This window comes from Ruditapes philippinarum, unplaced genomic scaffold (assembly GCF_026571515.1).
Source record: "Ruditapes philippinarum isolate M1 unplaced genomic scaffold, ASM2657151v2 ctg3287_1_1_1_1, whole genome shotgun sequence".
Lineage (NCBI taxonomy): Eukaryota > Metazoa > Mollusca > Bivalvia > Venerida > Veneridae > Ruditapes > Ruditapes philippinarum.
Genome location: NW_026867077.1, coordinates 246,366 through 256,416, shown reverse-complemented (window position 1 = coordinate 256,416; position 10,051 = coordinate 246,366). Strand labels below are relative to the sequence as shown.

At 31.0% G+C, this 10,051-nt stretch overlaps 1 protein-coding gene and 1 long non-coding RNA gene across 2 annotated transcripts; both read right to left on the bottom strand.

Moving 5' to 3' along the window:
* Window positions 1–18: 18 nt before the first annotated feature.
* On the bottom strand, window positions 19–2,053 carry LOC132734753 (uncharacterized). The gene is made up of 3 exons (XM_060721600.1): window positions 1,944–2,053; window positions 1,023–1,139; window positions 19–274 (listed from the first exon to the last, which is right to left on the bottom strand). Exons 1-3 carry the CDS (start codon window positions 2,031–2,033, stop codon window positions 146–148), a joined length of 336 nt encoding a protein of 111 aa, XP_060577583.1. The 5' UTR covers window positions 2,034–2,053; the 3' UTR covers window positions 19–145.
* An 881-nt stretch (window positions 2,054–2,934) lies between these two features.
* LOC132734750 (uncharacterized) lies at window positions 2,935–4,133 on the bottom strand. Its single transcript, XR_009626367.1, has 3 exons — window positions 3,793–4,133; window positions 3,628–3,669; window positions 2,935–3,039 (listed from the first exon to the last, which is right to left on the bottom strand). It is a non-coding gene; the product is annotated as an uncharacterized LOC132734750 (long non-coding RNA).
* Window positions 4,134–10,051: the final 5,918 nt, after the last annotated feature.

Sequence of the window (10,051 nt, the reverse complement as noted above, 5' to 3'; positions counted from 1 at the left end):
AAGATTTTTTTCTAACAGTAAATTGAGCAAAATAAATCGTTCAATAATAATATAATGCATCTCATTCAAAGCCCTTTTTAAAGGCATTTAATTAAAATTGCCTTCACATGGAGCTATTATAAACTTTATCAGACAACCGATGATTTTATAGACTTGCCGACAAAGTCACAGTTGACGCCTTTCCAGCCGGCAGCACATTTACAAGTGTAGCTAGACCCTCCATTTGTAACAGAACATGTTCCCCCATTCTTACAGTACAAATCACTGGAACAATCTAAAAGCCAAAACGAAACAAAGACTAAACTGATAATATTTTCATGCTGATGATCATGGAAGCTAATAATAAAACTTTTTTTATATTGAATCATTTTGCATGAATAGATTTAGTAGAACAATAAATTAGTTCACACTGTCTAAGTAATGCTTCCATATTTCTTTTTCCAATTTTAACAATAAATTGAAAATAGATGATCCTCGAGAAAAAAGGAAGACAACAGACTGAAATATATCAACAGGTGACAATACCTATCACATGATCACGAAAGACAGTCAATGGTGGAACTTCTCTCGCGAACTCAGCTACGATCTTTATTCAAAAATATATTCGGAGTCAGTGAAAAAAAAAACAGAAACTTTAAGGAAGTGTTGCTGTTTATTTTCATGTAACAAAATGTTTGTATTCATCTTAAGTAGTCATAGCCTTGTTAAAATAGAACATAATAATAATTACAGACTATAAATTACAGGAGATAATGCAGTTTAGCTCTTTCTTTTTGTTCCCGTTAGTTGACATGCATTTGTACTTGTTCAAAGCCAACAATCATGAAATTATATATGTAACATTATTGGTCAATTTTTTAGAAGATTTTTTATACAACAGACTTAATTGCAGAAAAAATATTCGTGTTTACTTTAATACATGGGATGAATAACAGTAAGGAACCGATTAAACTTAATGTAATAACACTAAAAACATGTTTATGAACAATATAGAAATGACTATTAATATTATAAGAATGTACCTCTGCGTTCACAGTTTCGACCTTCCCAACCCTCTGAACAAATACAGCGATAATCGGTGTAAGAATACATTGGCACACATTTCCCTCCGTTATAACAATGTACTGGGCTGGAACAGTCTGTAATGAACAAGCTGAGATGGTTAACTGTGATTAACTTTGCACAATATCTTAGACGTATTAAGAAAAAAGAGATTTATTAGACGCAATTTAAAATAGAATAGTAAAACTTGAAGATGCATGTTCGTGTAAAAGAATACAATTAAAGTGGCATTACGTCCATCCAAATGTAAATGGTGAGTGTAAAAATAATTTAAGTCAAATTAACTTCACATTTAGCCATGTTTTTTGTTTTTTCAATTTTATATTTTACTTCAAATGTATAATTAATAACCCGTGTAACTCACGAAACATTCTATAGATATATTTTGGATTGTATAGGTGGTGTTCAATTTATAAACAGAGAAGGTATGTCACAGTTTTTATTAATTATTATTTATTTATTCATCCATAACATTTTGTATTATCAAGTATTAGTTAATAACCATTATAACAGTCAATATGGTGAAACATATAGTAATATATAATTCATCTCAACTTGACAGCGAAAAAATATATATATATAAATATATATGTTTGAAACAATACGGATAAAAAAGCAAGAGAAAAGAATGAATCGATGCCGTTTCCAATTTACATTGCAATTGTTCATTTACAAAACTGTAATAATAATTGAAGAGATTATATATATTAGCATTTCTTTTGAAGAACCTGCCTTTATGCTTTTTTCTGTTCCATCAGGATCATTGATGCCAAATATATTTATATTGATCTGGTTTAAATTATTCTATTCGTCAGACAATGGTAATCAGATATAAAAATGTACCACAGATCAAAACACTATAGGTCAGTTAATATGCTTACCAACATTAGTACAATTTTTTCCTTTCCATCCAATATGACAGTTACATTGATAGTGGGCATGGCCATGGTCATTTGTCCAGCAACTTCCATGTTTGCATGGATTGTTACCACTCTGATATGAAATTTAGGAAATAATATCGTGCATATAAGTCACACTAGAAATTGACCAGACGACGCGGAAGTTTGGACCAAGGGTCTCTGAATTACCGATTCAGTATGATTACCACTACACATCGCAGTTTTAACGTCAATTTCTTGCTTAATTTCCTCATATACTGTATATAATCTGTTTATCATTTCTTTCTCATGACTTTCTTTCTTTCCAAATTGGGTAGATGATGACAATCAAATGATATGATTGTGAAGACAACAGTTTCTGAAGTACAACTTCTTTTATTTGTTTCAGTTAAAAAAGCTAGAGGAATGCAATATTCGTTAGAAAATATATGTATTCTAAAATAGTTGGCTATTATATATTATAAAATCAATACGAACAAAACTTTGTAAAATAACATAATAAAGAAACGTTAATTTTATTAAAATGTTACTGTTAATATTTATATACCGTTTGAAGCTTGAGAATGACTTACCGGCTGGCAGTCTGCATTAAAGAAATGAAAACAACAGAATTTTATTGGTGTCGTGAAAATTTCAACTACTATGAATTATACAAATTCACAAAAGAAATACGTTTGCATATCTATCGTATTTTAATAATTAAAAAAAAATCAAAAGTAATATTGAATAGTCTAATACTAAGGTTGTAAATTGATCCATATTTACCTAAATACCAATTGCCATGGTAGAAATCTAATTTGTCTCATTAAATATACTCTTACACAGAAGCTTCCCGTTCAGTAATGCATTCGACATGAAGTATAAGTTTGAATAGATGCAGCCATCTTTGAATGCAAGCAAATTAATAAATGTATATCAATTTATCTAGTTATACTATATTATATATGATGGTTTGTATATATTTCATACTTACAAAATTTACCACCACGTTTTACTCTTCTCACAACTTGATCAACCCCGACATCAACGCCGACATCTACACCAGCATCACCATTATCCGGTTCTTCGAGATCGTGAGCTGTGAATAGAGAACAATTGTATCTTCACCTTGGATTAGCTGTCTCAAATCCTAAACGTGGCACAAAACGGTTCCCACTATCTCTCATATGATTGTGTTTAATACATATAATATATCAAACACATGCTTAATCTAGCACGGAATGTGTTACGTGTTTCTCGTGATTAAAAACATGAATTTAATCACAAGTTTGTTTTCATGTAACCAAATTTATCAAACAATTTGTATATACAGTATATAGCCTTTAAAGGAACAAATTTCAAACGTCATAATTTTGAACACCAATTGATAAGGCTAATTAGTAGTTTATTTTTTTTAATAACTTTAATTATTTCATTTTTGTTAATAACTTTTATTTGTAAAAATCATTGTCACTTAATGTTATATCAACACATTTAATTAACATAAACCATAAACTGCAGTTACGTTAAATTACAAAATTAAAAAGCAAATAACAATGCAGGACTCCTTTATTAAGTATCTAATCCATCCATTCTTTTAAATTCTGATATCGAGTTTAATATATTTCTTAACTGTATTACGAACATAACCTTGTAAAACCGAGAGCGAGAGAAAAAAACTTCTTACTTTGTGTTTTATCCCCATTCACAATCAAAATGTACAAGTACCCTGGAAAAATGAAAAAGGTGTAAAAAATCAGATTTAAATTGCATGTAAAATATAAATTGAATATGTGCAGTTAAATTGTAAATAATAATGTTAATCGTTGATATGTATATATAATTTACTCACCAAAATAAGCGAAGTACAGAAATAATCGCCACATATTGTTTGCAATAAAGAAAATTTTCTATAACTAAGGTTGTTTAACTTTCAACAAATTTTAGAAATACCCTTATTGATAAGCAAGCATATTTTTTTATTATGTCAATCACATGATATTAGATTAAAGATAGTGTGTCGCGAGGGATTATCACCCTAACATTTTGGTATATTTGTTTATGCCCTTAAACTATTTCAATAAACAGATCTTTCAGTAGGTCCGTTTTATTGACTCATATTTGTAAACATCATCTTAAACAAAGATTTTAAGAAAAAATACTAAATTTTGCATTCTTGTGGACAATTTTGATGGTTTTTTTAATCAATCATTAACGACTTTCAATAAAACAAGCGATTTAGACCAGATAATGGAAATCATTGCATTTTTCAATTTGCACAAGTTACCTACCTGAGAGACTGACTACCTTTCAATTAAAATCGCCCTTTTTATTATTTACATAATTTGAGGTGACTTAATAGACATGTCTTTTTTTCTTTTTTTTACCATTTTGAATAAAGTGAAAGAAATTTTCTTCTTTTTTTAAAGGATTTGCTATATATCCAACTTCAGTATAAAAATGTTTTTGAATAGCATAAAGTGGAATAAACTCTAACTTTGCAAAAAGAAAAAAAAAAGAAATATCAGCATTGATTAAATGGCCCATGCGCCATAATACAGAGAATGATCGTACCCGTCTCACATTGTCGTAATATACTGGTCTTTTATGTTAAACAAATTGAGTAAATAGTTAATTCACTATGCAATAAACTAAAGAATACATTATTCTAGTGTTTAAACTTTACGCTACTGGATCCAATAGTGACTATAGTCTTTACCACAAGTATAAAGCCAGACTAGCCTGCACAGCCGTGTAGTCTGACCAGGCTCGATACTGTATGTAGCATAATTTTTGTTGTGATTTTTACATTGAAAAATACCTTTGACTTTGAGTGGACTGTTCTAAATCCATAGTGTGACAGATTCATTATAAAAATTAAGCAGATTATGTTAAATGCTACAAAATGAATTTCCTAACATAAGGTTTCTAAAGTTGATCATGTTATACCACTTTATATCACTCACAAAGATAAAACAAACAACTTTGTATAAAAGACTGTCCAGATCAATAAATAACCATTGAAATCTTATCACTGTTATTTAATTTACACGTTTTCAAATTTAAAATGGTCCAATCATCATTGATTTACCGATGAATCATTAATCTTCCGTATGAATTGTGGGATTTCCCTTCACATAATCTTCGGCTTTATACATGTATATATTAACTGCCTTGATATTCCTACCAACGCTATTGATTTCATAGGGCGTCTTCTTTCAGTTTTTACATTTTGAAGAAATGCACAGACACTAGCTTGAAGGCGGATCGAAATTTACACTTACTACTTAGCAGGCTACCTTTCTTTGAGTGTATGTTAATACCCATATTTCTATCATATTAGGTACGGAGTGACCTTCTTACAGCAGGTTCGAGTTGGAACCTGAGTAGAACCATTGGATTTCTAACAGCAGGTTCTGTTGGAACATGACTAGAACCACTACTGAATTTCTTACAGTAGGTTCGAGTTAGAACCTGAATTGAACCACTAGATTTCTTACAGCAGGTTCGAGTTGAAACCTGAGTAGAACCGCTACCGGAAATCAAGAGAAAGAAAAAATGTGTTCCATCAAACTATGTTTTGGAAAATTATGGCAACGTATACAATAAAACCTTCTTAATTTTAATTTAGTAATCTCAACAGGGACGTTTTACATGGTTTGGTTCTCATAGATCGTTCATTTATTCTTAAGAAATGAGCCGCGTCACGACATAACCAACATAATGGGTTTGCGACCAGCATGGATCCGGACCAGCCTGCGCATCCGCGCAGTCTGATCAGGATCCATGCTGTTCGCTTACCAACCCTATTACAAGTAGAGAAACTGATAGCGAACAGGATGGATCCTGATCAGACTGCGCGGATGCGCAGGCTGGTCTGGATCCATGCTGGTCGCAAACCCATTATGTTGGTTTTGTCGTGACACGGCTCATTAATGTTTTATTGCAAAAATAGAGATCTGGTGTTTCCATATCTTTCACAAAACATTTTAAACTCAAACACTTTCTATACAAATATCTAAAAAAAACAAAAACCTATAGAAACAGTGTCCCAATGAAGTTTTTGCTAGGGGTAATGAAATAAATAACACACAGGTTTGTGTGTAACAGCAAAAATATCATACCTCGTAAAAATACGGTTCGATAATATTTGTACAGTTACTCACAAACCTATGTGTTAGTTATCAGTGTTATAACTTGTTTGTCTGCTACAATTTCACAGTACAAATTTAATCATAGATTTAATTAAAGTAATAATATATCAATTAATGACAATGGTACAACAGTATAAAAACAATCGAATTTGACTTTTATAGTTACAATCGTCCACGTCCCGTTTCACCCATCGTCGGATATCACGGTTAATTAACACGTTACATGTAATATAACTTGTAATCAATGAATACCCCTTTAAGAAGAACAGATTAAAAGATCAATACAAAGGTAGTTAATAACTGCTGGATTCTCCTTCTTATTTCGTTCGAGTTAGTTCCCTTTGGTAGGACGATCCTAGTTTGCAGTAATAGAAAGAACATCCCGTTTTAAGTGTTTCTTTAAATAGCAATAACAAAATAAAGTTCTTCTCTTTGCTTTGGGTTTTTCATGATGTTTTAGAATATATAAAAAAGACAAACAAAGATGATCGTTCTTAAGATGCAATTTATACTTTAAAAAAGTACCGCTTTTTTCTTACGTTATTTTTTCTGAATAGTGTACGTTTACGATTGGTCCGTTTATCTCTTTATCTGTTACCTTAATATTATTATGTTTTTAAATGTATCAAACTGATAAAATTCGTCATTGAACTTAAAATTGGCATGTTTCGGAACTTTCCATACCTAATAAAGTAAGAAAAAGCGCCTTGAAGTGTACATGAGTCATTTATGAAAGAAATGACTTGGGTAGAAACTACATTACTGTTTTTACATAACGATCTATTAGCCCAATTATCAATGTGATAATATTGTAACTGAAATATATATGATGCAAAATAAGCTCATGCATTCATATGATTATTTCGATAATTAAGTTTTGATATACATTTTAAAGCGACAGTGTATCACAAAGCAGCGGTAGGATAATACGTCATCGCGCACCTGCAAAATGCTCCGATTTTTTTTTTTTTGTAATTGGAATGTGTTGGAATATCAAAAAAAGTAATGTAACGCACCAAAGATTAGCTTTAGTACTTGACGTTTAAAGTTATACTGGTTTAAGCCTGAAAACGGGAAAAAAATGTTTGGGAGTCCGAGTGGGAGCATTTAGGAAAAACAACTGCGTGAGGGAGGTTGCACATATTCTTTATCCCTCATGTACAGACTCAATCAAACCGAGTCTGCAATTCTCTTGTAATTTTTTGTGATTAATGCTTCCGAGGGATCACTTTGTTTCCAGATATTTATTCCGTTTTCAGGACTGAACTAGGCAATAAAACTTTAAATGTTCATTATAAATCATATCAAGTACTAAAGTCGATCTCTGGTGCGCTACATATTTTTTTGATATTCTAACGATTTCTTAGAATAAAAGCATATATACCTTCGAGTCAACGGGATGTTTACAAAAGAATACAGTCAGATTCGGAGCATTTTGCAGGCGCTCGATGACGTAGTATCTTACCACTTGAGTGTAGTCAACAACCATCCAATCACTAGAATTATAACTATTACATGGAGTTGGAAAATATACATTAAAAACATGTATAATTAACTATTGTTCTTTCTGAACTAGTTGCTCGGTTGTTCATACGTTACCAACGAAGCCTGCAAACAAAAAAAAATCTTCAGAAAATTTCTCATTTTAAACACATTTCCAGTACGATTTCTTTGTCTCCGGTGGTCTGACCTTGCATTTATTGAAACAATCAACTCTCCTTTCTGCTGTAATTGGTGTATAAAGAAATCTAATGAATAGATTGGAAAAGGAAAGACATATTGAATTGAATATTGAAAGGCTTTTGGTGACATTATGAACCGGTTATGAGAAAAATTAGTCCTTTCCGCTCGGCGCTATTGAATCTCTTAGAACAAAATGGGAAGAAAAATAAAAGCATTCTGGGATTAGTGAAGTACCAATAAAAGTTTGATTAGTGAGTATTGACATTCTAGAAAGCTATGTATGACATAGGAATTCTATTTACATGAAGCCAATACAGAATGTTTTGGTGAAATAGGGTTATTGCGTTTATGAGCTATGTTTCTACCTTTTTCTCTCTCTTCGTATAAAGTATTATTCGCAATAATCGCAATATTAAAGGGACTCCACAAATGTTGTTTTTTTTTTTACATGACGGGGCTTGAAATAATTTTTCGAGATTTGTCTTCCATTTGATGTAGGTCTAGACCAATACATTATCTGCAAAAGTTCAAATAATTCAAGCACTCTGTTTTTTCCAGAATAATTTGTTTAATTACGAAAAAATACCCTAAATTGAAAAGCGGTATCGCTACAACGACTTTCACTCAAATCGGGTCAAGAATGGCACACAATACGATTTTCAATTTGTTTCTGACTATATTTCTTAATTATCGTTTGCATATCTTTCTGCTTTAAATGTCCCACATGATCTATGAAAAAATCAAATTTTATGTTTTTAGACTTTTGGACCACAATGGAATCCCTTTAACACTTACAATACATATCTGCAATAGTGTTCAAATTGGCAATATATCAGAGATTGATTTACGATAGAGAAATTATGTAATATATGTGATTACATGTATATTTTGGATTAATCACATGGAACTTATTGCTAACAAAATTGAAATGTAGCACGACCTTCTTCTTTCTAGTTCTAAATTTGTAGTTATAAACCAATTTAACGCATGCAAAGATAGTTTTCCTACCGGCTGCCCCGTATAATTGATGTTCATCAAGCATTTTATTCCACAGCATATTTTGCATGTTCCTGTAAAAGATTAATATTTTATTCTTACACTGTATTAAAATGTATTTGTAAGGTTCTTTTTCATTTAAACACAAATACATATGCGGTCGCGTATTTACAAAATACGGAGCGTTGTGAAATAGTTCTACCAATTATTGTAACCTTGAAAAAAAATGGCGTCCTTGGAAAAATCTGACAGTTATACTATTTTTTATTTATCGATTTTAAATTTCTTATCATTTTTACTTTTAATTTTTTATCTATGATATTTGGTAGTCATTACGTATTCCCTAAAAGATTTAACCACTTTTTTAGGAAATAAAATAAGAGAAAAAGTAGAGTATTTTTTTTTTACTTTCAGAAATGGGTAGGGGTGGAAAACGTGATTACATTTTGATAATTGTATATACTATATTTGAAAGTCTGATTACCCTCAAAGGTATACTGGAATCATGTTTGCGAGTTAACTTATATTTATGTATGAAAAAGCATTGCAAATAAAAAAATCAGATAAAACGTACAGTTACCTTCTTTTGGCGAAAAAAAACCCGGGGTTTCATAGATTATCAATGCATATCATTTGTTGTGAATTATTATATTGCTTGCATAAAGTAAGATTTAACAGGGATAAAATGCGTTCATTTAACATAATTCAATGTTATATATGTACTATTTATCAAGGATTATGAATAAATCATAGCTCTCTATATCAAAGCTTTAGTTTAATTGACATATTAGCATTTTAAGTTTAAGTTTTATTTTCCGTGATTCTACGAGAAATGTAAATGAAACTTATCGTTTTCTGAAAATTTGTTCCTGGGCGTGTGCGCGGCAAATTATCTGTCGCGCCATTGACGACAATATCACGAGAAATTTCGAGAAGTGAGACACGTGACTTGAGTTTTAATGAAAGATTCAAACTGTGATTGGAACCCTGAGCGCTCGTTAAGATGAAAAATGCCATAATTAGTAATCTAGTTGATAAATTGAGTATTATCGTGAAATAAAACCGTTTTATTAGAGTGTCGAATTACACGGTTTTTACAGAATTGGCAAGCTCACTTTCTCCTGTGATAGCGTCGAATCATATCTGAATTACTGGCTGATTGTTGTATAAAGAGAAAAAATGGGATATTTTTGACTGTCTCTTGAAAAAGACAATTTATTTGCGACAAAGTAACGAAAATAGAGAGGAAATTAAGTAAACAACATGCATATATGACAA